General features: G+C 34.1%; 1 protein-coding gene and 1 long non-coding RNA gene across 3 annotated transcripts in view; one reads left to right on the top strand and one right to left on the bottom strand.

Annotated features, from left to right (window-relative positions):
* LOC145224941 (uncharacterized) overlaps nt 1–27999 on the bottom strand; it is a 42325-nt gene that overhangs the window by 6338 nt on the left and 7988 nt on the right. Inside the window, exons 3-25 of one of the 2 annotated variants that reach the window (XM_080091576.1) lie at nt 22094–22501; nt 21511–21696; nt 20776–20961; nt 18932–19117; nt 18400–18576; nt 17854–18027; nt 17161–17337; nt 15884–16075; nt 15198–15371; nt 14244–14417; nt 13301–13480; nt 12710–12886; nt 12014–12193; nt 10529–10708; nt 9886–10083; nt 4405–4623; nt 3721–3952; nt 3200–3350; nt 2539–2623; nt 1764–1837; nt 1235–1369; nt 646–768; nt 5–171 (exon numbers count right to left, since the gene is read on the bottom strand). In XM_080091576.1, coding sequence (XP_079947702.1) covers nt 5–171; nt 646–768; nt 1235–1369; nt 1764–1837; nt 2539–2623; nt 3200–3350; nt 3721–3952; nt 4405–4623; nt 9886–10083; nt 10529–10708; nt 12014–12193; nt 12710–12886; nt 13301–13480; nt 14244–14417; nt 15198–15371; nt 15884–16075; nt 17161–17337; nt 17854–18027; nt 18400–18576; nt 18932–19117; nt 20776–20961; nt 21511–21696; nt 22094–22501 — 4135 coding nt within the window. The remainder of the gene's footprint in view (nt 1–4; nt 172–645; nt 769–1234; nt 1370–1763; nt 1838–2538; nt 2624–3199; nt 3351–3720; nt 3953–4404; nt 4624–9885; nt 10084–10528; nt 10709–12013; nt 12194–12709; nt 12887–13300; nt 13481–14243; nt 14418–15197; nt 15372–15883; nt 16076–17160; nt 17338–17853; nt 18028–18399; nt 18577–18931; nt 19118–20775; nt 20962–21510; nt 21697–22093; nt 22502–27999) is intronic. The other variant, XM_080091577.1, reaches the window with a different exon arrangement.
* LOC145224945 (uncharacterized) lies at nt 23153–25438 on the top strand. The gene is made up of 2 exons (XR_013859767.1): nt 23153–23837; nt 24890–25438. It is a non-coding gene; the product is annotated as an uncharacterized LOC145224945 (long non-coding RNA).

Here is a 27999-nt window from a genome sequence, read left to right as displayed (position 1 = left end):
AAACCTGCAATGCACGACAATAGCCCCGTAACCTGTCGGGCTTCCATGTTTTATCTTGCGCATGAACTTCAACATTCCTGAAGGGGATTTTGGAACTCCGAAATCCGGCCAACTCGTAAAGTGGTAATGCATTAAGTTTCTCCTCATGCTCAACGTGGCATCTCCGCGCATCTAAGAGGGAAAATATCAAGTTATGCTTCATGTCTGATAAGATTAAAGTTGGGCAAACGTAGTGAGTTACAGAGGTGGCAATTGTGTGACCTAATGCTGACAAGGTTGTGGGTTCTAACCCAGCATTAGTACCTCATGTTTGATTCGTCTGGGTTTGAGTAAGTTCGGTAAGTCTCAACCAAACTACCATTAGCACGAAAAAAGAATTGCTTCGAGCAGCAAGACATGAGCTAAAATTATTCACATTTTACTCCGAGGTGTCATAAAACATGCTTTTTATCGCATTAACAGCAGCTGTCCACAACACACAGATTTAGAAATGCAACAACAAAAATTAAGTTTACGAGAAAGAAAGTATTTGTCTCGATTTTTGAGATGGATCAAATAAAGGCCTTTGCTACTATGTTACCTAATTAAAGGATGGTTTACAATAATTCAAATCGGCCATTATACCACTAAACCCTCTGGACCAACCTGTTGAATGGTGAACTTTCGTATGGTGTAATCCACCAGTCTGTTTTCTCCTTGAAACACAATACTCAAATCCCCATACACTTCCTTGCTTGATGTCGGCCAATACTGGGCACATTTAATCTGCTTTAACACAAAAATATATTTCTGTTAAACATAGAAAAATAAAATACTGATTTAAAGTCATATTACTAATTCGTTTTATGCATCTGTTGTGATGTTTTGTTTGTTTAGGACATAAAAAGATGGTTTTCCTCTATGTTGCAAATTTATGTATACTACAACTTGTTTAATCTTTTAGTATGTGGAGCATTTAGTTTTATTGCAACTAATATAAATTTGTCCTCTGTTTTTGGGTCACTATCTTGTTTCTAGTATTACTGATATGATATAAATATTGCATGGCAATTTTTGTATGATAAAACATATTCATGTGTAAAAATGGTTTATTAAATATATTTAAAAAAAATATGTGTCAAATCTTTTACAAAAAGGAAATTATTCTTAGAAGTCTTGTAGCAAAAAAAAGTTTTGCCTGTGATATCAGGAACAACTTTATGAAGTCTTTTAAATTGTTAACTCTGCCCCAAACCTCTTTTCCTTCTTCCAAATTAGTGACCATTATAATTGTGGTGACATTTTGATCCCAAACCATCCTCCAGAAATCGTTAATGGTTCCTTCTTTGGGACCTTGAGCAGCAATGAACTTGCCCTTATGTTTGTAACCCTGGGTACAAGAAAATTATTCAAGGAGTTGTCATAAAATTGCTACTTTGTGTTAAAATTTATACAAAGAAATAACATTTGTGTCTATGTTTGTAAGCTTGTGATTAAACAAGTGATAATATAGAAGTATGTGGCTTACACCCTGACTTTAAAACGCAATTGTATATGTTTTATAGTCAGAGGTTTCATAGGACCATTTGCTTTATCAAAGAATTCATTATTGTTTTGTTTTTCAAAAGAAATGGAGTATTTATGTTTTAATTGTACACATTATTGTAAACGTTGTAATCATCAGTAATATAATTTGAAATTTTTTTTTATGGCGTTTTGGTTTTGAACAAGTTACATTGTTTGAAAATTGGTTACACAAAGTGAAGTATGAATGAAAAACTTACATCAACAAACGAAGCATTAATATAATCACTTTCATTTAATCCTGACTTGGGTAAAACAACTCTGGAATGATCATCTGCAAATAAATAAATAAATGGCTCAAATTAATGGTGATTTTCACTTCATCTTTATCTTATTTTGAATTCCTATATAAATCAATAGTGGTTAGGAACACTATACATGGACTTGAAAAGTAATTTAATCAAAAACATTACTGCCAAGGAACTGGTGTATATAGAAAACATCGTTCAGACGTTTCGACAATCTCTGTTGTCATCATTAGTGTAGGTCGTTAGTCATCAGTTATTACATATCCTAAATCCCCTTCACTTCAACTATTTAAACTTATAATTTTTTTTTTAAATCGTAAGAATATTGATGGTATTAAAACAACATGGACAGTTATTGAGGGGCCATTTTGTAGCACCTATTTACTTGGAAACCAGGATAATTTAAACAACCCTCTTTTTTGTAATTAAGCTTTGTTAGTGGCAAATGTGGGGAATGTATTCGAAAACCGTTTGCTCTTACACCTTATAATATTATAATATTACAATTTTCAATATTAGTTTCAAAGTCAATTACAGTTTCAAGTTTTGTACTTGAAAAGCTCCAAAAACAAAGTCGCTTAACTTGAAAATTTAAACGTTTTTATAACATTATAAAGGTAACTTTGACCTTGAGTCAGGTTAAAACAAATTTATTTATTGGTAAATAAATCAACCAGCAAGTTTAAGGTTAGAAAGTGACTTAATTATATTCAGCTAATGAACTCACAAGGTAGAATATTAGTGTAGCGATTCTTTTCTTTGTTTTGAATTTTTCCTCCAGCGTCCCTTGCACCATTCCCTTCAGGTAAACTCTGTGAGAAAACAACATTTAATTAAAAAAAAACAGTACAAATAAACTGAGTACTTAAACAAAACAACAAGTGATATTTACAACAGCTCTGCCATTTTTGTTTACAAATGGCATTCTCGTGTATTGTAGTAGGGTAATGAAGTTTGTTTTTACTGTTATAATTCAACAATAAATGTTAAATAAATTACTTGTAACAACAGTTTCCTGTTTGCTATATTAAAACCTTGCTAGATACTAACACCATTAGCACATTTTTGAGACTGTTTTCCATGTTGTCTATTGTAAGGTTTAATTTTTTTAATGTTTGTTTTATGCATTACCTGGTTTGCACATTGCTTTAAGATTTAAACAGGTATAGAATTTTAGAAAAAAGTTACATGTTACAACAGTCCTGTTTACTGTATAAACAGCTTTCTAGATACTATCCGCATTAAAGCATTTTTGACACTGTTGTTGCACATGGTCTTAAGGCCGTTTTTAGTGTTTAAATTTTGATTGCTTATTTTTTATGCATTTGCAAATTGCTTTAAAACTATTGAGAAACAGAGCTTTGGTTTCATTAGTTGTAAATTCTTACCGAGAATTCTTCCCTGAACAACTTGTCATCATCTGCGTGTCTTCTGTTAAATTCTGTCTCAAGTCTTTCAAGGGGAAGAGGAGCGAACTTGCTGCGAGTGCTTCCGTTTGGTACAAGTTTCCTTATCTCACTCTCATCATACCGGCTGCTACTACAAGTGTGAGAACATTGTTTGTGAGGGGATGTTCAGTTTTATTTTATTCATTTTTTATAGAGTTACAATTTTTTTGTGCTTTTTGCTACAGTAGGTGTGCAAATATGTTTTTATTTTTTTAAATTATTTTGCTTGATGCAGGGGCTAAACATGCTAAAAATATTCAAAATAACTTCTTTAAAAAGTTGCCAAATGATTTTGAGTAATCTGCAGTCCGTATAAAAAAATCAAAGTCAATTTTTGCACTTACAAAATTGTACTCACAGATAAAAATAAGATATTAAAAATTTGTCACAAAAAGTTTGTTACTTGAAAAAAAAACTGTCAAGTAAACGTTACAAATAGGAAAAAAAATCTTACGACTTACTAATGAATTGGAGGAGAATCCTTTTTATATCTTGAAGGTTTTCGGCCCCGTTTTCGCCAAAGAATAAACAGACCGACACCGACAAGAAGCAGAACAACAACTACCACCACACTTATAACCACAGGCATTGTTGGAAACCCAGCTGCAGAAGGGTCAGTGGGACCTGGGTCATTTGGGTCTTCTGGTCCCACTGTCGAAACACCTGTGTCATCTTTTGTGGGTACTCTTGGACCTGGGAAATAAACACCTTTGTTTTATAATTCTTTTGAGACCTTTGTTTCAACTTTTGTAAAACACAAGATTTTAGGCAAAACCAAAGTTTTTTTGTTAAACTTAGATCTACTCAAAACTGATTTTGCGATATTCTAATATTGGCCATATTTGAATTCGTTTAAGTCCAGCAACATGTGGTTAAATTGTCTTAATTGTGGTTTTCAATAACAAAGCATATAAATAAACATGTTTGTGGATAAAAGCAAGCACCATTTTGGCACCCTGTCATAAATATGTACATTTATAATATGTCTCGTCACCAGCTGTACTGATAAGACCTTATAGATCAAAACAATGTGCATTTTCAATGTCCTTACTTATGTATGTTTAAGTTTTCTAATTAATGTACAAATTTAAATAACAATCAATCACAATAAGGTAGATTAAAAATACAAAGCCTGCTTAACACACCTATTGAATTTGATGACTCAGTTGTCTTTGTGGCTGTTGTATTTTCAACAACAACATTTGTTGGAGGTTTTATTGTTGTAGGTATGACCGTGGTTGTTGTTGTAGGAGAAGATGGTTCTGTGGTGACTGTGCTTGTTGTAGTGGTTGATTTGGTCGTCATTTTAGTTGTAGGAGCTGCAGTTGTTGTTGTGGTTGTTGCTTCAGTCGTCACAATAAAGTCTGAGAAAAAAGATTGACTAAAGTGTGAGCAAAAACAAAAAAAACTATAGAGTTTAATACAATCATCAACCTAAAAAAAATGAAAACACGAAATACGGTCCCCCCAGTGCCTTGTATCTATTATAACAACTTTTTAGATGATTTATTATAGTAAAAACTATTCAAACCGCATTGACATCACATAAGTCCATTCTATAACCACACAAGGTTACATGATATTATACTCAATAACTTTGAGTTTTGAAAACTAAAACATGACCTTTCAACATAACTACATTAAAACTCAATTCTGTCTGTGTCTGCATGATTTAGGCTGAATGCAAAAAATATGTTTCAAAATAAAATAATAAATGATGCATATTCAATATATAACTCTGTTGATTACATAAAATTTATGCAACATCTTATAGAGCAGGGGTGTCAAACTTGCGGCCCGCGGGCCGCATGCGGCCCACAAAGCCCTCCAATGCGGCCCATGAACACTCAACAACAATTGTATTATTTTGTCAGATATTTGTGCGGCCGTAAACATGTTCATTAAAATATTTGTACTGGCGGTCGTGACGCAATTAAAACTCTTTTGCCAAATATTTTAAATTATAACTATTCTAAACAGATTTTGTGGTACTGAAAACAGCATTACTAGCCTAGTAGCCATATGCGTCAGATTTTTTGTACGCCTATTGTGTGCAAACAATGCGGAAAAACGGGAAGCACTAGCGTCACAATAGAGATTATGCGGTAATAAACAATTAAAACTGATATTAACACTGTTATTAATCTGGGCTTTTGGCGCGTCAATATAGTTGGTATATATGTGATTTTAACCTATTACTTTACATCTGTAAGTTTAAAATAAAAACCAGGTAATTGGCGGCTGTTGGTGAAATTGGGATCTGCGATGCGGCCAAAGTAGCGAAAAGGTTATTTAAGTGTACAGAACTAGATTAAAAATCACATGCGGCCCTCGGCATAATTGCCAAACTGCTATGTGGCCCACGAACCCCACGAGTTTGACATCCCTGTTATAGAGAACAAGCTGTAATCTCAAATAACAAGTAACTACTGCCCCCAGGGAAAACATGTGCCACATTTTCATGTCTCAGGGTGACACTTATAGTTTGTTAAAGCTACAATAATCGGTTGGAAACAAGAAACAACTATTAGGGTGATATTGAAAGGTTTTTTTTTGCTAAAACCTAATCCTTTCTCCACTTTAAAATACACTGGATTTCTTTTCTTAAAAAATTTGGATAGAAGATTTGGTCACAAGCTAAATTTGAAAAGCGGCATTTTTACACAAAAACTTCAACATTTGTGTTTTACTTCATTGTTAGGCTACGACCTGGTCCAAAGTATTGTTCTTACAACCAAAACTGATACAAAGTTAGTTGTCACCAAAGTCACCGCTTTTTTAATACACAGGATTTTTGGCAGTGGTATAAAGCAAAAAATCACAGGACAATATTTGCAGGACAAGTCACCGAAATCAAAGACTTGTTTCCAAAAAACACATATAAATTCACACATGTTATTAAGTAAAACTTTTATTAACAGTTTTTAGACTAAATATACCACTTCACTGCTTACCTTAACAAACATGTAGACCTCTTAAACTTCACATGTAAAAAACTAACAAATATAAACAACTGAATGAAAACGCATACTTTTGTTCAAAATTCTATTCCTTTTCAATGGAAGACTCTCCCAATTAACACACATCCTGACAAAATGAACCAGAGCTGACAATTATGATTCAATCAACCTGAAGCTTCCTTTCTTCTGTCAAGTGGTTTTTCTTTTCCCCATTTTAAGTGGTTTGGCTGAGTGTCAAATTACGAGGTTAAGTCAGGCGAAGTTGGACGTCATGTCAATGATCCTCTTATAATAAACTTTACTAAGACTAACTGACATAAATGGCAATAGCTTTTCACCTAACACTCAATGAATTAATTTAACAACAAACTTCTATACTTCACTTGTTCTAACGTAAGATCTACACCCTGTGATGTTATAACATAATAAATATAATATTTTATACTACTTATGGCAGATTTAGCCCAATTTAAGCTACTTTTTCTGTAGGAACTGATTCGGTATGTTCCAAAAACATATGTGACAAACATTTTGTTCCTCTTCTGACTATGTTAAGCACAATAATAACAACATTTTTCTTTCAAAAGCCGAGTGAAAACAGTTGATTTTTTTTTAAAGTTCTAACTTCATTAAATCTTAAATTATAAATTGACACACCTTGAGCTTGCTCTCACTATCTTAATGTTAGACTCCAAAATCCTACACAAAACTCCATTTACATGATATTACACATTAACACTTGGCCGATCATTCAAGAGAAGTGAGAGTTAACAGATACAAGAGACTGTAGAAGAAAGGGCATCCAATCATCACACTTCGTCATTCAATGAGCCTCTCTGTTTACACAGCAAATTCTCTTTTCCTAATCAAATGCGTTCATTTCCCTTTGTATTACAAAACAACGTCACTGAGACGAATCAAGCGCCAATAAAAACTATAAAATATTGATTGCTGTGGCATAACAACGGAAAGTACAAGGTTATTAAACCTGGAAAGAAAATCCGTTTCATATTAATAATTAACCTTTCCTAAGCACTCTTGAATGTCTGATGTGTTTGGGTTTTGGTAACATTACTCTAAACCCTCACCACACAAGACAAAGATCAATGATTTGCCACAGTTTATGTATTAGTTGCCAATTGATGCTTTGCTAACTAAACCTTTTCTAAGCTCTCCTGAACATCTGACAGGTTTGGGTATTGCTTAACAAAGATTAGCGCCGGACTAACATTGCTTTAAACTTACCACAAAAGAGATCAATGGTTTTCTACAATTTGTGGATTAGTTTAGTTAGCTATTGATGCTTTGCTTGATGCAAGAGTAAAAATGATAAATGACAAGCTAATATTTCTGAATGTATCCACACATAGATGTAATGTAAATTATTTCACAGCTGAAATGTAGAAGGCATTAAGCAAAAAAATAAAGTTGTCAAATAAGGACAGATCCCCTGAACAGTCACAACAAGTTTATTTGCATACAAGAAAAACTGATCTAAATCTTCATTTTTTAACAAATACATCCACTGTATTAACTGTGAACCAATAGTTTAGTAAAAAGCCTTACACGAGATCTCAACAACATTTACAAAACAATAAAATAAGTAAGACAAAAGAAACTGTCTAAACCTTGTGATATTTTACATGCAAATACTGGGTTCAAACTGTTTGCACAGAATATTTAAAACCGTGCATTGTGTACCTAAATAAAGAAGGTGTTAATTCAATCCCTAAATCTTTTCAACAAGCAAACAGCATGACTTACTGTCGGTGTGTTGATCGTCCCCAGACATTTTGTCAGTTATTGGTTCCAGTTGGAAGACCAAGTTTAACCACGTGTGATAAATATAAATAAACTACTAAAATAACTGTTCAGCAGACTGAGCTACATGAATATTCAAGGATGTTTAAACAAACACTATGAGCACCTGAAGTGAAGAAAGAATAAAAATTGCAGCAATTTCTTAAGCAGAGTTCTCAAATGTGGAAAAAAAATTGTGTGCAACAAAGGCGTGATCCTTGTAATAAACCATGAACAAGCATTTGTACACTTTTATAACTGATTTCTTTTAATAAAACTGACACATCAATTTCCCCTAATAGCTACACCTTGCTTTTAAGTTGGTAAATTTATGAAACGTTTTACAGCATCTTTTTCAAACATTTCTATCAAATATGCAAACCAAACACATCAAGACAATAAATAAGTTGTGGCATTTAACAAAATAGGTAAGGCATGGCTTTTTAGCCCATAAGCCTGCTGGTCAATATCAGTCATGTCTTGTCACCAGCTGCACTAGTAAGACCTGACCTTACATGTCAAAACAGTGTGCACTGTCTGTCAAACATATTTTGTTATTAAAACAATTTGTTACAGCACAAAAAGACAGTTAGTAAAACATAACTCATTTCAACTTATTGATACTTTTTGACATGTAAAAGCCTGTAATCAGTCTCTTGAGTATTTTAAATAATAAATGCAAGACCACAGCTTTTACGCTGATAAAATATCTTTTCCCAGAAAAAAATTAAAACCCTAAACTTCTTTTAACAAAGGAACAAAACTGCCAACAAATTGTACAAGTTTAAAACACGAATTGGCCTCTTATCTGGACATAGCATTCGAATTCACTGTTGATTTACCCGCTGCCCAACCTTTGGATGTAGACAAACATATTTAACATTTCCAAAACTTCTATTAAGTCAACATCAACTTCATATCATCGTATATTAATTGCGACTTAATGTTCTTATTCTAAACAAATAGAGCCTTTAACCTGCTGAAGCTTCTGACATTTCCTAACTTTTACCACCTTTTCCAATTCAGGCAACTAACTCCAAAAAATATTTTTCATTTGGGAAGATTGAAAAAGACTCACTCTTTTACAAATTGTTTTATTATAGTAACATCATTTGTCAACTTAACCAACAAACAATATTCAAAAGTTCTGTTTTGCCTAAATATTACTGACCATTCCCACACCAAGCAAACCCACTGCAAATACATGAGTTCTGCTGTAGAAGTACAAGAGACATATGATTCTAAATATCCAATGTTACCAGGATCTCAAATTTCCACCAAATGATTTTGTATGAAAACTTCACAATAGAAAGCCCCACAACACCCATACAAGTGAAAAGGGATAATACAATTACAGATCATTGATGTCAAAGTTGATGGAACAAAAATTATTGCCACATGGGTTGTGTTTCAGACACAAGCTCTTATGAATCAATTTAACTTGCTGCCTTTTCTTACAACTGTTTTGAAAGACGAAAATAAAAAAATCTACCCAACTTCCACAGATATATGTTAATTCAAAATATTTAAGGATAGTTGGTAGTACCAGGCAACACAATGTTTTGTCTTTTCTTAGCCTAAATCTCCTGAAAACTGCATAAGCCATGATTTAAACAAATACAAACACAAGCTCAACAGATCATATGGCATGTATTGAAGATAAAAAACTTTGTCTTGTACTAACTAATACATCATAAACATATGTTTTTACTGAAAACTTTGCTTACAAAACCTGCTATTGAAAAATATATATTATCTGAAATAATGAATACCAGATGTTGAAAAAACAAAACAAAATTATAAGCTTCCATCTTTAGTAGTATTTTAGTTATTTTTGCAATTAAATGTATTAATACAATTTCTTACTGCAAATAGGTGGTGATGTATGTGACCATGACTTGTTTGCCTGACAAGTGGTGAAGCCAGGACCAGCTCTTTGGTAACCATCGTTGCATTTAAATCCACACTGCTCATCCATATATGCTCTGGACGTCGGTGAGTAGGTCATATCTTTACAAATTATTTCGCCATTTTCAAGTGGTGCCAAGTGAGGACATTCAATTTCTGGAAGAAAACAAAACTAAATTACATTTTGTGTGATTTATTTTTCTAAAATAAAGCAGCAGTGCTATTGTAACAGAATTAGTCAACACACAACCATTTTGAAAAGAAATATTGAGAGCATTAAGAGTTTCTTATTCACATAGAATGTAAAACAACATAGTTCACAGTAAGAATTAACGACTTCTTGTTAAAGAGTGACATATATTTTATTTTGTGTTTGCAAAAGCAAAATATTTTTGTGGTCACAAAAAGCGATATAATGACTACAAATAACTTTACAGTCTTGCTTGGTACTTTTACATTTTAACAACAAAACGACCTTGATTTTCATGATAAAAAAATACTGAAAAAAGTGCATATTACAATACTTTTAGCTTTTGATTCAACTTCTTTTAATGCAGCAGTGTGTATTAAACACACGAGTTTTTCAGAAAAAACAACTTACTTTTGCATGTCGGTTTTTTTGAAGTCCACTGACCATTTGTTCCGCATGACCTACTTTGGGCCCCAATCATTTCATAAGTCTCTTCGCATGTGAAATCGCATGACGACTGAAATTCATTTGCGAGATCGCAACTTTCAGTTCCGTGTTCGATGTTCGTGCCATCATCAGGACAAGTTATCTCTGTGAGAAAAAAAAAGAATGCACAAATCATCTAAACCGCTCGGAAATAAGGGTTAGGGATAAACAGTCAAAAACACGGCTATAACAATGACTGAAGTAAACTTTTACAGAACACTGAATAGAGCAGTGGTTCTTAACCTTTTTGGTGTGGTTTCCCACTAAAGTAAATCACCAAGTTCAAATTTTCCCCTTTATTTTTATAATGATCTTTTGTGCGGGACCTTAAAGGTATACTGCAATCTTATTTAGTTTGAATTGTGATTTTGTGAGAAAGTAAAATCATGTGGAATTTTGAAAAATCTCATGTGCTCGCATTAGTCATTTATTGCATCACAATCAACAGATCGAATGCATTTATTCGCAAACAATAACAAAGTCATTGATACTTTTAGTAATGTCTGTGACGTAAGAAACAATTTTTGGATTTTTATGCGCCTTGTAAAACTAGGTAAAGTTAATCTTACATGTTTTGCGGATAGTATTGTATTAAATTAACTTTCAAAGGTTAATTTCAACACACGGGCCCGAGTTTGGTGACTTCTGACTCACATAATTTCACTCTAAAAACATTAAATTTCCCACCGGTTAAGAACCACTGGAATAGAGTGTGACAATTTATTTGGACCCCAAATTTAACAGTAATTATTTAGGAACCGGTAATAAACAGAAAAAAAGTAATATTGTTTACTATCTCACATTTGGTTGATTTAAACTGATTTAAACTTGTATTTTAGATTAGAGCAATTCTATATTTAATGGCTTGCTTGTTTCCCATCTGTTCAAATTTGATAACATCATGTCAACGTTTTTAGAGTACATTCTAACACTTGAATGGTGCAATGAATCCAGAATAGGAAATTACACTGTGATGGCAAGTTCTCTGATTTGCTTTCAAAAATAGATTTGCATAAATAGGTAATTTGCTATAAGTGAGTCTAGCATTATATCAATACTCTTTGAACATGAACACAAATAGGCCCATTGAATCGCAGTATCACTTTTGAATGGTGCCAAAGAGGAATTAGGTTTAAGAGAACTGGTTTATCCACAGTACTTGGACTATGCTTGTGATTCAAGCCCTGCACTTTAACTTAGAATACAGTCATCCTTGATTAAACTGGATTTGGTCAATCCAGATCTTCACTTAATTCAGGCAAAACTCTAAGGTACAAATGATTTATAATGTGATATGGCTAATCAGCATCGGTTAATCCATATCTTCGAATAATCCGCACAAATTTCTTGATTCAAACGATTAACAAAGGTATGCTTTACATTTGCAAATTTAATTTTATCTCTACATACTTTTACATGATGGAGCTCTAGTGTTCGACCAGCCATCAGTATTACACTGTGTACGAGATGCCCCGATCAAACTGAATCCCTCTTGACAGTGAAACTGACACACAGAGCCATAGTTACTGAACTCAGTACAAGAAACTTTGCCGTTGCTAGGATTGCTGAAGTCCGGAGTGCAAGTTATTCCTGAAAGAAAGGAAACATATATATTTTTATTAAAACAGTTTTTTTCACATATTATTTGTAAAACCAGTGATCATAGTCCAAAGTTTTTTAAATATTCTTGAGTCTTGCTTCTGTTTTGTCAATATCAGAAATAAAACATATTCTAAAAATTTATTCATAAACACTTAGTACAAGAAAACGGACTTAATGAGTAATTTATTCAAAAACATAACTGCCAGGGATCTTGTGTATACAGAATACATTTATTACAAAATATACCAAAGGAAACTTTAATTATTTAGATAAATGGGTGTAACTGATGTGGCCGTCATATCACTGATGATGGCATGAGCATTTGCCAAAATGTTTGAACAATAAAGCATGCTGCTTTTTACATCTAGTTGGGCCGTTATTTTCACCATTAAAATTATTTAAATGTTTCATGAAAAAATATTTGTACATAAATAGATGTTTCTAAACAAGAACAAACAGCTTAATTCGTTTCTGGTATTGTTTTGGTAAATTTTAAAAACTTACTTTCACAATATGGTAATCTGGTGCTCCATGTTCCGTCAACTAAACACTTCGCTGACTTTGCACCGATCAAGTTGTAACCGACACCGCATGAAAATGTACAGGTTGAAGTGTAGAAAAAATTATCATTGCATGTAATTTGACCGTTGCCAAGATTGTCAAGAGATGGACACGAAATTCCTGAAACAAATTGTTAATTTTATTTTTTGAATGTTTTTACTTAAGGTATTTTGCTTTTGACATGTATGTTAGTTAGGGAAATCAAAATATATTTTAAGTATTTTTTATGAAACATATTACCAACTGAACCTGAGCAAAAAAGTGTAAAACATATAATTTGATGTGTGATCATATGCTAATTTTTTGATTTCATTTCCTAATACGTATAAGCACAAAAACTAAAAACTTGTCAAATACATTAGGTAAACATGTTTTAGTTTAAATGTAGATGATTTAACTGAACTAAATCAGATACAGGGTGATTGGGAGCAAAAAAATACATAATAAAGTAAAAATTGTATATTTTTTTACGCAGAATGTCAGAAGCCTACAACAACCCAATAACAAAATCAGATTTTAGTTAAAGTTTCTTACTTCTGCAAGTTGGGGAGGTCTGATCCCAATTTCCTTTCTCGTTACATGTTAAAACTTTTTCTCCTTCTAGTGAATAACCTTTGTCGCATGAAAATGTGCACTTGCTTCCAAACTTATCTTCATTAGTGCATTTCAAAGTTCCATGTGTCGGTGCTGTGATTGACTCTGAACATCTGATGCCTGAAACAGAAAGTTGTTATTCGTACTACAAGTTTTTAAATTCCATCAACAAAATTTCCAATTTTGAAAGCAATGTTCACTATTCTCTTGTCTGCAATTTTAAAATTGTTTAGACTGGTTGTATTAAAAATGTCCATGTGCCTGGAACATTATATGTCAGGTTCACAGGGTCAGGTTTTTTTTAAGGTTTGGTTTGGGTGACCGCTAAGTAGTTTTAAGAGACCGCAAGTGTTCATTTAAATACCAAAAAATAGCCATAAGTCCAAATTTTGGGAAACCGCTGGAGAAATTTGTTTCGGTCCCCCAAAACACCTGAAAAAAACACTGCACAGGGTTTCCGTGCAAATTTCGTTGATAAATTCCATGACTTTTCCAAAACTTTTCAAGAAAAAAACAACAACAAATTTCCATAACCTGAATCGAAAAAAATCGAGCTATTCCCAAGGTAAAACTAGGAAAGAGGCTTTGGTATTTGTAGCCAATTTACCATACTTGCAACTAATATGCAAACGTTATGTCATTTGAAATTCCCTTCTCTATCCGGCAATTTCAGGGTAAAACCGGTGCCAAATTCCATCATTTTTTAAGGACTTTTGCAAAAGCTGGCTTTTTTCAAAACTATTCCAAAATACAAATTTAAATTCCATAACCTTTCCAGGTTTTCTATACCAGCGGGAACCCTGGGTTCATCATTTTTTAACATGAAAAAAAAAACGGGCAAATGTTGAACTTTCATCAAGTGCCGAAAAAGTTTAAACCTTACGTTGACATGTTGGAGTTTGAGGATTTGTCCACGTTTCATCACTCTTGCATGATGTTACATTGTTTCCAATCAACCTGAAGCCACTTTCACATGAATATATACAGGTAAGTTTCCCTCTCTTGGTGCATTCGATGAGACCGTTAGCTGGTTGCACAGGTGAAGGGCAGATTAACCCTGAATAGAAGAAATTAAACATAAAGAAACTTAACTTAAAACTATAAACTATTTTCAACTTGGTGACAGTTTTATTGATGATTAATAGTGATGGGACGAGTACCCGGTACCCGGTACCCAGTATCGAACGATTTCAGTGGTATCGATACTCGTACTCGGTATCGAAATATTTTGTCTCAGTTTTCGATACCAACGTGCGAGTACCGAAGGCCGATTTACACCATAAGAATACGGGCAACTTTATGCCAATATTTGCTTCGGACAGCACAAAAGTGGAAAAAAGTTCCACCAGTTTACGTATATCTTTTTCGCTATCACATGGTCATTACATTTTTCGGCATGTGTGAGTGCACGCCTGTACCCAGACCATGGCAGATAAATTAGCCAATGATATACAACTAAGTACAACACTAGACTTAAGTACTCGGTAATCGTACTCGGTACTCGGTATCGAAGGTATATACATGTGGTACTCGTACTCGGTATCGGTACTCGCTTCAAAACCTGGTTTCGTCCCATCACTAATGATTAATCATTTTATCTGTTTAAGTGCACAGAAATCATAAAGCCATTTACTAAAAAAAACAAAAGATTATGACCTAATCCAGTTAATTATACCAATAGGTTGAAATACTAGTCACAAAATTAACTTGATTCTTTCATATTGCAACAATGTCTTAATCCTTATTTCTAACTTAACAAATAATCTCTCAAATAATGTCAAAACTGGATTTTTAAATTGATCCAACTTTAATTTAACCCAATCAATCTACAACTTACTGTCACATCTTGGAGTTTGTGCGTCCCATCCATTGATACCACATGTTGTTTCGGATGCTCCGTACAAGTTAAAGCCCTCCTGGCACTTGAATGAGCAGTTGGAATTGTAGTTGTAGCCGTCTGTGCACGTTGCTTGGACTCTTTTAAGATTCTTCAACTGTCTGCATTTGATTCCTGCAACAATTAATTTCGTGTTTAGAGTTTTGATAAATTTGCAAATTGTGAGTTCAACAACGATGAGACAGGCAAACTATTTGTGCAACATGACCTTTGCCAATTGTTTTACAATTTTCAAATGTTTAGAAACCAAGCATTGAGTACATTCTTGTTGAAGAAAAAAACTATTCCAAATTTGTTGCAATAAAAAAACAAACAATGAATGTATGGTTCAAATTTGAATAACCCCCGTAACCCCACAGAACTATTTTCCTTTGTGCAAGTATCTTCAGTTTAACACTGATGTACATTATTGTCTGTCCAAAAATTAAAATCAAATCACCCAAAAATGGTTGATCCAATAAACTGATTACACAGCAACATTTAGATCAGCACAAACCAGCTCTTAAAACTTCATCCAATTAAGCAAGTAAAAATTTCAAAAGTATACATGCATGAGAAAGGAAAATAAAGTAAAGCAAAAACACCAGGGCTTGCGCACATCCTAAAAACCAACAAAAACATCGTACGTTTGCATGCAAATGGCTCCCTTGACCACGTTCCATCTGCTCTGCATACAGCCGGTGTAACAGTGTCATCGCCAGGATTTTGTTTAACGTAACCTTCTCTGCAACTGAAGAAGCAGTACGACTTGTACTGGTTCCCCTCCACACATGAAACTTTGCCGTTGCGTGGTTTTGCAATTTCAGGACAAGTGGTAACTGTCAAAATTAAAAATGTAAATTAAACTCCATAATTGCAGTAAAACACAACAGCAAGCACTAACTATAAAAAACACACAAACAAACATCACCAAATATTGTAAAATTAAACTCCCAAATCCATAATTATTTTGAATTTTCAAGGGAGGGATTCATCGAAAAATGTTGTAAATCACTTGTTTAAGTTGTAAGTGCCAAAGCAAAAAAATAACAAAGTAAAGTAAAATGATTTTTTTGTAAAACTTGACTGCCAAAGGAATACATCAACCCATGCAACTGCAATGTTTTTAAATGGAAATATAGTTGTACATGATTATCAGAATTAATTTGCCTTCAATGTGACTTCACTGAAACTATAAGGTAAACTGGATGTTGACAATTGTTTTATTATTTCTGTTTATTTGAGCAAAATCACAGATGATTAGACAAACACTAGATGGCGTATGTGAGTCACACACTTGCCATAATCCTCATGTGGTTTGTAAATGACATTCTCGGGGAGTAATTTATTGGCTTATGAGAAAAGAACAGAGATAATGAGGTCATCAGCTAATATTGGTTACAACCTTGTAATGTTTAATATGTGGCGTAGACTAATGATATTTTTGTCCCAACTGCGTACAATTAAACATTAACTTTTGTTTTGTATTTTAGAAAAACACCTGCTTGCTCTCTTTGGCCCATACCAGAAAAATAAAATTCAAAATGAAATGTGCAAAATTTATTAACACACAAGACACAACAATATTTATTTAAAACTAAATATGTTGTAATTCTAGACAAATAAATTTGTCCAGATAAAGCTAACAGATTTTAAACTGGAAATAAATAGTTCTAAATATACTTAATTGTCAATTTCTGCTTTCTCAAAAATTTAACCACAAAATGTAAAATTTAAATTTAGTCAAAAAAGGTGTGTTGCAGTTCTTTATTTTACAACATTATTTTAGTTTATTGTCATATTGTTGTTTTTAATACATAAAACTACCAAAATTTTGCAGATAGAAGCTTAGTATCAGTGTTGCACACAAGTTCAAATTTGTTCAGTAATCTCCAACTGTCACAAAAATAAAATCCCAACTTACTTTCACATTTTGGCGATGTTTCATTCCATCCATTGGTCTGACACACAACAGTTTCTGACCCATTGATGCGATAACCATTGTTACATGAGAATTGACAATGGGAATTGTAGAATGCCCCGTCTGTGCACTGGATTTCACCTTTGAGTGGTGCTCGAAGGCTTGGGGAACATTCAATCCCTGAAAAATGTTTATTTTTATAAGCAGGCTTAATATGGTGTAAAAAAACAGCTTTCAAAACAGTAGTAAAAAACATTTAAGAAGATTTATGTCACATTGGTACATTTTGTTCCTTAAATTTATCTTTGAATAATGTACTGAAGATGTGTAATACCTAAGTGGAATATATATATATATGTAACTTCAACACATGGCCAACTTCAAAATTATTAAAGTTTATAGGCTGTTTTCTAATAGTTGTCACAAACTAAAACAAAGTCTATTAATAATGTATCTGATAATCAATGAATTTTAACAACAGCAACTAGATTGCTGTGCAAAAATGTCTAATTTACAGGTTTTACCCAAATTCAGGGCTGAACAGTTTGAGCAGTTGCAACTTTTGAATCAGATCAATTAGTTATCACAGATAGCTCCTCGTGCACCACAAAAAAAGCACTGGTGCAACCAGTGGTACACATACCAAGGTTGTGAACAACTGCATTAATCAAGGGAATAATAATGTGAATGACTTACTTATGCATTCTGGTGATCCATGGTCCCACCCATCCACTGTACATGTCAGTGTGGATTCTCCCTTCACTTTATAACCTGTGTTGCATGAATAACTGCATCGGGAACCAAAAAAGCTTCCATCAGAACAAATAACAGAACCATAAGAAGGACGAGTTAGCTGGCTGCACGATATTCCTGTAAAAAAGTTGTTTTTGTAAAACTTGCAATTTCCACAGAAACATAAATGATTATAATAATCTAGAATAATAAAAAAATCTGTATTACTCATTTATTATGAATCAGAAATGTGTGTCAAAGTTAAGTTAATCAGCTAAAGAACAAAAAAACCCACAAAACTGCACACATAAAAAGCTTAAAATATGTAAATTTAGGATAAGCAAATAAAAAAAATTATTAGGAGAACTTTTTTGTGAAATCTTGTTCAAAAAACAAGAAAACCACAACACTTTAAGACTGTGTTTTACAGGACTGTACAAAGATATAAAATATGTTGTCTTTGCTACAAATTTGAGACCATAAGCATTGCACTGAACATCAGTTGCTTACTGGTGCATGTAGGAGGGGGACTTCCCCAAGTTTGGTCATGGTTGCACACAGTTGTACTACTGCCATCCAAGATGTAACCAGTATCACAAGAATATCGACAAACCGATTCGAAGTTTTGACCATCTCCACATGATATACTTCCATGACTCAGTGAAGCCAGCATGGGACATTGTATTTCTGGAAGCGGTTGTAGGTTTAAAAGTTTAGGTTTTTTGAGGTCATATATTAAAAACACAGAAAACAAGATTTTAAGAAACAGTTGACACCTTCCGACAAATTTGTCAATTTTAGGGAGACAAAGTGATGAATTTTTGCAATATTGTTAAGTACTAAAAATAAATTTATTAAACTGTTGAGTTAGGAATATCCCTCTGCTAAATTCATATTCAAAGATACTGAATTTCATGATTATTCAAATACTGCAGCAAGATATATCTTTATTTGCATAATAATTGTGAAAACACCTCATACTCATACTACCGAGGAAGTTTTTCAACTGTCTAAGTTAGACTAAACATGCCAGGTTGCTTACTGGTGCATTCAGGTTGATTATTATCCCACTCTTTTGATTGAAGACACTCTCTTGTGGAAGAACCAGTTAGCTTGTAACCCTTGTTACAACTGTATTTGCAAACAGACTGATAAAAACTGCCATCCGAGCAGTTTACAGCCCCATTACTTATTCCTTGTGTTACTATGTCAGGAGTACAAGGGCTTCCTGCAATACAAAGTAGAAAAAATGTAAATTTGAAAGCAAATAATTAGGTTTACACATTTTTATACAGTATGAAGGCGAACTTAAACTAGCAAGGGGATTGTATTTTCATGCCTGCTGACAATTGCTATCCTTTGCAAAAGTTCTGCCAAATAGGAAAATGAAAAAAATGTTTATGTTTGATTCCATTTGAATAATATGCTCTATGTGAATTTTTTTGAGAAGAGGCTTTGAGATATCTTAATACCTAACCATGCAATAGACACATGTGGCTGTATTTATGATTACAAGATATCACATTGTATATACAATGAAAAACAAACAAACATTTTCACAAAGCAAGTATTTAGGCAGAGGGAAGTGAAAACAGACCCACACAGATTGCAATGTGTCTAGTGATAACATCAGCCAACAGGTACAAAACACAAGCAACTCCTTGAAGTGGGAATATACTTTTACACACAACTGACATGGCAGCAGGAGTCGACTTACAAAAATAACAGAAATTCCATTTACAACTCGACTCATGCTTTGTTAGTGAAAACATCACTGCTGGGTCTGGCCTGTGCTGGCATTGTGTACTGTGTTTGATGACAAGAGAAGTTTTTACCTATGGGTGTCCTTTGACAAAATAGATTTGAAAACCCAAGACTTAAGAAACACTAACTCTGATTTGATTTTAGTAATACAGCAAACTTTGGTTAATCCAAACCCGTTTGGACAAAAAAAATTGTCCAGATTAGGCAAAGATTTGGATTAACCATTGTCCAATAGTTAAAACCTTATTAAAAATCATTTGTACTGCAAGTTTTAGAAAATTTGGATTAACAGTATCCGGGCTAAGCAAGGTTTAATGTATTTCCAATTCAACACAAAAAACTTGGCATGACAAGCCAGAATTCTTGCTAGTTTTGCGAACAAGACTTTTAGAGTTTAACTGCTTCGGAATTCCACTCATTGGTAATGAGAAAGTCACTTAAAATGACAGATTTTACTCGCAAAGTTGGACGAGGCAAGCATATTAACGTGGTTGAAATTCCAGACATATGTAAGACTTGTTGGAAGATGAAAATGTCACGGGCAGTTGTTTGTTTAAGCCACAGGCCCAATGACCAACAACCACCGCAGGTCAAGCAAACAAATGAGAATCAAATGACTTTTTTTGTTGTCTGACAACCAAGTAATGACTAATGGTTCTGAAAATTCAGTAATGGAAAGATGGGATTTGTGACTAGGCAAATTTTCACTCCAAAAAAATCTAAAAAAGGAATTAAAATTGTTGCATTATTAATGTTTTTTAACAAATAAACTTTAGTACATAATTCATGTATGTGAAAGGTTAATGCAAGCATGAAGATTTATAGTAACAACTGTTTCATAGTTCAACTGAGAAAAAAATGTTTGGGAATTAAAGTCATAATTATTTTGCTGTTCTGAACAAATTAAATAATTTTCACACACCAAAGATATTTATTTTGGCCACTTAAAAAGGGCAAGGGTGCAGTATGTAAGTAGTAAATTGAAACATATTTCTCTGTAAGTTGTGTAGAAAATCTTCTTTACAATATTATTAAATGTCCTTGGTAACATAACTCATCATTCGGTGTAACTGTGAAAATACATCACATTATGAGAAGAAACAGTAAAAATTTTGAACTCACTTTGACAGGTAGGGGCAGGAAAATTGTCCCAGTCTCCGGTGTCTAGACAGATGCTTTGTATATTGGAACTGCTGAGGATGTAGCCAGCGTCACATCGAAATATGCAACTTGAATCCACAAAGTTGGAATTGGAGCAAGAAACCTCGCCGTGTTCGAGCGTTGATAATGCGGGGCTGCATACAATTCCTGCACAAACATGCATCAATAATTTACGCATTTTATCTGAGCAGAGAAAAATTGGTGGTCAGTATTTTCACATTGTCACAGTTTTGCAGGGTCAAGTAAAATAAAGAGTGCTTTGTATTGCTACAAAAAAGAAAATTATGAAACTACTAAAAACGTTGCTAGTCATTAAAGGTTAAACGTTTATGTGAACAAAATACATACATTCTTATTTGTAATTCCCCCCACAGCTAATAGCCTTAATGGAACATTTCTGTTTAACAATCATTAATTTTTATTGAATAAACATAGTCCCGCAAGAAAAAATGTATTGGAATATTGTTGTAAAATGAAACATACAAAAGCGTTGCAAAGCCACTGAAAATACTGTGAGTCACAAATTTTTAAATAATTTAAAAACCTAAATAAAATGATACCATTTGTCATTTTACAAACAAATCTTATTCCAGCATTTCATTTAAAACTTAATGCTCTTCTTTATTTCGTTCTCAATTTATTGCCTAGGTGTTTATTGAAGCAATAAGATAAGATTGACATGAGATGGATACATACGCTGGCATGTGGTGGATGTGGCGTTAAACATTTCGTTTCTCATGCACACCGCTGGGTAGATTGCGTTGGGAGGGAGTCTGTATCCATATTCACACGAGAAAAAACATTCAGAGCCTTGGTAGGAACCCAGTGAACATGTGACATCGCCATTTTCAGGAGATGTGGGTGAATTCTTACACGGCCAACCTATAAAAAGTAAGTTTGGAATTTTCCAATCACATTAAGTTTTTTAAACAAGAAAAAAAATGTAGGTAGGACAAATTCAATCAAAGTCACTAATACTTAGAAAATAATTTTGCATAAGTGAAATAAACTTAACTCAACTCAATACATCCAAAAAAGATCAATTAAAAGAATTAAAAATATGATTGGTTGATTTAAAAATAGAGGGTAATTATGGTTCTCCCATTTGGAATCATAATTTGTGTAATTTTTCACTCTAATCTGATATTTACCAGAAATGGCACAAAAACAACATACCAATTTTTCAGACAACTGTTTCTGCACAATTCACAACTTACTACAAATTATTATTGATACAACATGTCAGAGTTTTATTATTCGTGCACAGAATGCAACAAACCTTGCATTGCTGTGAGGTCCGTTGTTCCTTCATCAACTTTGGCCATCCAGTGGCTCAATGATGACAACAGAGTGATTGTCCCCGTCTCAGAATCCAAATAACGAAAGGAATCAGACAAAGATGATGTCAACTTATCATAGCTCCAGCGTTGAGCAGAGACAATCGGCAACGTTTCATCACAATCGGCAACGACCACCAGTGAACCAGAGGTTGTCCCGTTAGTTTGAATGCACTTTTGAGTCCTTTCGTTTATGATCTGTTGGTTGGAGACCCATGCCCATAGTTGTGAATCATCTTCAGCATTGCAACTGCTCACAACAGCCAGACTGGGTGATGATGTCAGCGCCGGGGTGTCCATCACTGTCAGACAATGCCCGGTTGCTTCTGCTTCGATTTGAAATGTTGGACCTGAAATGAAACAAACACTTAGTTATAAGTACAACATTCGCAACAGTTTTAACACAAGCATAACAATTGAAATACATTTTTTAATGAATATTCCAGATGTAAAAAAGATGACCAAGATTTAGAAACTGGTCTGTGTACCATTGGACATTGTACCCAATATTGCCTAGAATAAGGGCTCTCAACTATAGGTAAATCAAATACATGGCTTTGGGGTAAAAGATAAGAAGGCAAAATTGTTTACATTTGGCTGTACTGTACAGTATGTAGCTATAAACTGAACATCGAAAAGTCTTTTTAACAGAATAGAACACTCAATGGGTAGAAGTAATAGTGTAGTGGTGAACTAAATTAAGAAACTGTCAACTTGTTCAAATGTTTGTGCTTCTCTGGTTACACAGAACAAACAGATGGCTACAATTGCAATTTCCTTATTTGTAACATTAGAACCTGAAGGTACGGACTGAAACTAAAGACAATGACTCAAGCCTAATGATACCAACAGCTTATTCAAGTTTCTTGTAGTTACAGAACTAATAAGTGGTAACTCTCCTTACATAAAACAGTGTTTTGACCATTGCATTACACAACAAGACAACTTTTAGATCAAAAACTTTTTAACAGTTTAAGTAAAAGGGTAAAATATGGTGATGGAATCACATGTACTTCTGATACACAAGATTCAACGTTTTGTGGTTTGAACTGTTTTTTTTTTGATTCTGTGCATGGAGCTTTATCTAATAATGTAGTGTTTCTTTTCTTAAATGTTTTCCTAATAATGTAGTTTTCTTTTTTAGGTCTTACACTATTTTTGCATTTACACAATTATCTGTGGCTTCAATGAAATTCTAATGAGAAACATTGTTTACTGAAAAAGAAAAGTAACATACTTTTTTCACAAAAACAAGCATTAAGCTTTCTTTGTTGGCAGGATTGTTGAAGGATTGGAGAGTAAAGAGGAGGTTTAAGTGGGAGAGGACTGAGCAAGAACAAGGATAATTCGGATTATGCGCGGAGCAAGCAAATATTGACAAAACACGGCCGAAGTGAGAGAGCGGTGCTGCTTCGGGCGTTGCTGATCGCTTGTAATTGTGTCGTACAGCCAGGATAGCACGCATGAGCTCGTTTACTCAGCCAGTTCTCAATACATGAACGCTGGAGCGCGCCACGAAAGAACAGGAATGGCACAGAATAAAACCATTATCGTGATGGGTTGGAGTTTGGTTTTAAATTCGAATGACAATCGTCACAATACCAAAGCACCATGACACGGGTAATGAGTTAAGATCAAGTCGAAATTTAAACAAATTTGACACGCCAATTGTTTGTTAGAAACAAGGTAAGCTTCGGTCTTGAATCGTCGTTTATTTATGCATTGTCACGGAACAAAGCACGGTGATACGAATAATGTATTAAAATGAGTCGAAATTCAAACAATTTTGGCAAGACAATTTTAATTTTGGGATGGGCTAGGACTAGGTGCTTGTTTTAAAATCGCCGTTTCGTTATGCTTTGTCACGAAACAATACATGGTGATATCAATAATGCATTAATATTTAGTCGCATTAAGATTCAACTTAGACAAGAACATTTTGTTGAGTGAGCTGTGTCGTTGTTTTAAGGAGCATCAAATCTGTTTCGCCCAATCATTTGGCGTATAACCGATCATGGTGATGTACTTTAAGTAAGTTAGAAACAACACAAACTTGGCGAGCACTAATCTAAAGGAGGCTTTAACTCCTAAAAGCAAATTACAGCAAGTTCGGAAATTGTAAGTAGTTACAACAACGCACTACTCAAAATTGTCTAGGTGCTTTGTATTATTTCACACCTGTGAGCTTCCAACTGTGTCAAGTGAGGGCAATAAAAACCTCTTGAAATCACACTGCAAGCGGTGCGACGTACCAAGTGTTAAGTTGGGCGTCCCACTCACCGGTTTAAAACAAAAGATTTCTACATTTACGATTCATTTATCACGTCATAAAGATTATCGATCACTGCGCTTATGACGTGTGAATTGTGACATTGTCACGTGTGAAAGGGGATTGAACACGTAACAATTACGCTTGCATTATGACAATGCACCTATTCTACAATTCGCCAGAGAATAAAAAGAACAAATCTATTACACTTATGACATCCAGCAGCTATAGTGCGTCGTTTTGTGAATCAAGATTATAATATTAATACCAAAAAATAATAAAAACAAAACAAAAAAACTTTCGCTAATATCGAAGTCGAACTGTAAAAAACAATTTAGACAATGTGTTGAATTCACATGAGTCATAAATCACTGTGTGAATACAGCTTTTTTAAAGATTCAAAAAACCTTTCATTTGAATAAAATTACAGCTTTAAGTTCTGAAGCAACGTTAGATATATTCTTTGAAGGCGGTTCAACTATGATGTCACAACTGGCAGAGCGACAGAGAACTATTGTCTTTGTGTTCGCTCTGGACTCTTGAGAGATAAGACACTTGTTGCAAAAACCGCAACGTCAAGATATGACAGATGGAACCACCCACCAGGACGAGTCTACATATCATGGAAAAGCAGCAAAAAACACAACAGTCAACTGAGATCAAATTAAACTGTACAGCACATTTACGTTTTACCTTGGTAAAAAAATCGTTTTTCCTTCTAAAAATGTTGCATTACAAACCAGTTCGAACTTTTTCATACAGAATAAGTCTTTGCTTAGAATTAGGAGCAATGTGTTTTGGTTTAAAATTATCCTTTCCTTGACAAAGTGCTTAATTTTGGTCCGTTATGCGAAATATTACGTTGAATTTGTGTCACTTTCTGTCAAAGAACAATAATAATGGTTTTAACCAGCAATTCACTCAAGCCATAAATCGTCGGAATTCCACACAGCTGACGTTGACTGTATTATGACGTAATCCGTTTAAGTCTAGCGGCTGTTACAATCGGATTTGAAAATCAGATTTTAGGAAGTCGAAGCACTGAGCCTTTAAACATGAAATCTCAATACATTTGTGGTACAATTCATGCTTTAAACTTTACAGTTTCAACGGTTGCTCTCTTTTTAGTCAAAAATATCGAAAAATTAATAGAAAACATTTCAAAATACGAGCGTGATTCGGTTATCCAGCTATATCTTCAATTGCCTGCATTCGACGCATAGTCCAGGCTCCAAAGTAGTAGGACATGTAACTTATAAATCTATTTATCAAGAAGTCAGTTGTAAAAACGACAAAAAACGTCTTTCATTCAATTTTATATTTCTATTTTATAGCTATACAGCGGACAATTTAATGAAGCCTGTGATTAAAAATTTCAAACTGTGCTTGTGAAATAAGGTTGCTTATTTTCATATTGGGGAAATGCCAAGGCAACATTCATCGTTGACATTTAGAAACAACTGCGTTTTTGCGTGGGGTCAGTTGTTTTGACCCACAGACAACTGTCCATCCGCTTAACGGAAGGAGAAAATGCCCAACGGGCCGAAGGCGTCAGTCTACATGCTTTCAATGGATGACGTCATCTTCACACAATTCGAGGGTTGAATTTGATTCCAATCGGCGTCATATAATCCGACAATAGGTGAAATATGGTATTAACATGAGTGGAACAGTAAATTGTCATCAATCATATCTTTGTCGATGACTTGTGAAAATCGTGTTCGTGTTTGGATCAACAAATAAATTGATATTTTTTTAAGTTCGTAAAGCAGCTGGGTTATCACTTAAAAGTCCCGTGAGGGGTGTGTTTTAGCGCTAAGTAATGGAAGCCTGAAACGCTTGCATTTAACCAGAGGCACAGCCAGAAACTCTTTTTTAGAAGGGGTCGAAATGTAGTCTAAACACAAGTTGGTTTAAAACACCGGTTTATGGTACAAAAATGTAGTTTTGAAATTTTGGAATGGCCATGACCCTTGGGCTCCCTTTAATACGCCTTTCAGCAAAGATCGCAAACCTTTTAATCACAAGTCACCGCCTCTATGCATTTTGCAGCAAGATTTACGACGATATCGTAATCGCCACTTGCTAATGGAACAAGAGCATGAGGTAAGCCGTTAAACCTTTCATGTCCAAATTCTGAAATTTCGCTGGTAATTTTGTAATGCTGCATAAAATACTGCTTCAAAAAATATAAACATTTTTAAATCGGAAAAAGGCCCAAACCCGTTTATAAAGTGTAACAAATATCACTAGCAGCTAAATGTCTCTTGCAGCAGTTGTTTAGTGGCAGCAAAGCGAGGTGAGAAAGGCAAGTCTAAGTTTGTTAATTTCAGTAAACATCCGGTTGTCTGGTGTGACACAAGATTAAGGTTGTCACGAATCGGTGTGAACAAACAAACACTTCGCGTCAAAGTAGCACAACTGGCAACAGTGAAAACGTCTGGTGCAGTGAGCTATCATCCGTTCTCGCTATTAGTTAAAAATATGAAAACTGTGCTTATGCAGAAATTGTCCTGGACCAAAGCGCCTTCAATGTAGACGATTCAAGTTGCAGATGTGATGTTTTTAACATTGCATGATGAAAAACACAGACAAATTTAAGTGTACGGAAAGCTTCAGTTTTCTATGCTAATAGATTCAATCCATTTTTATCATAATGAGGCAGAAAACAAAAGTACAACAATGTTTTGTTTCATATAAGCCCCCAAAATCATGCTTCCTATTAACACAAGAATACACAAGCAAAGTGGATCAATAAATTGCAAGAAATAAAGGAAAACAGTGAAGTTGATCGATTTAGAGCAGTGGTTCTTAACCAGGGGTACGTGTACCCCTTGGGGGTACGAAGCATCAAAGCAGGGGGTACGACATGCAGGGTGAAATTATATGCTATTTAATTATAAGCATATTTATGAAGAATGCGTAACAAGTTACTTTGTTATATATCTAGAACGGGTTAGTTTTGTCCTACTTACAATAGTGTTTTCATGCATGCATGCATTCAACACCCAAGTTATAAATACACTAAGTTTAATTCCTATTATTACAATTATATTTACTTTCGTCGGCCATTGTTGAAAGGGGTACGAGAAAATTTTATGAAAGCTCAAAGGGTACGAGTGCGAAAAAGGTTAAGAAACACTGATTTAGAGTGTGTTGCCGCTGACAGACATCGGGAAGAGATAGAGAAGATAACGAAACTAGATATTGGTTGCCTGATTGAAATTTAAAGGACCGTGGTTTACCCGATAAAAACACAAGACGATGAAAATAATTGATGACAATGTTTCTGTCTTGAAATGAAAAGAAAAACTGTTTCAAACAGACAACACTTTTGGCCAATGAATTGTGTCATATTGATAAACAAACTTATTGACAACAAGATAGTTTTTGCGTATTTCTGGCCACAAATATGCGTTGAGTGCTGTGGCTTAAAACTACACAAGGCAAGAAACTTAGGATGTACATTTGCAGGAACGTTATAAACAACATACAGCATTTCCAGGCCTGTAAAACACGTGTTAGCGAATCATGATTTTCTTTCAAACATGGAAGTGTTGCTGATTTGGTAAAACACTT

Source organism: Phallusia mammillata, chromosome 4 (genome assembly GCF_965637545.1).
Source record: "Phallusia mammillata chromosome 4, kaPhaMamm4.hap1.1, whole genome shotgun sequence".
Classification (NCBI taxonomy): Eukaryota; Metazoa; Chordata; class Ascidiacea; order Phlebobranchia; family Ascidiidae; genus Phallusia; species Phallusia mammillata.
Note: the sequence above shows the minus strand (reverse complement) of the source record. Positions and strands in the feature narration are given on the sequence as shown.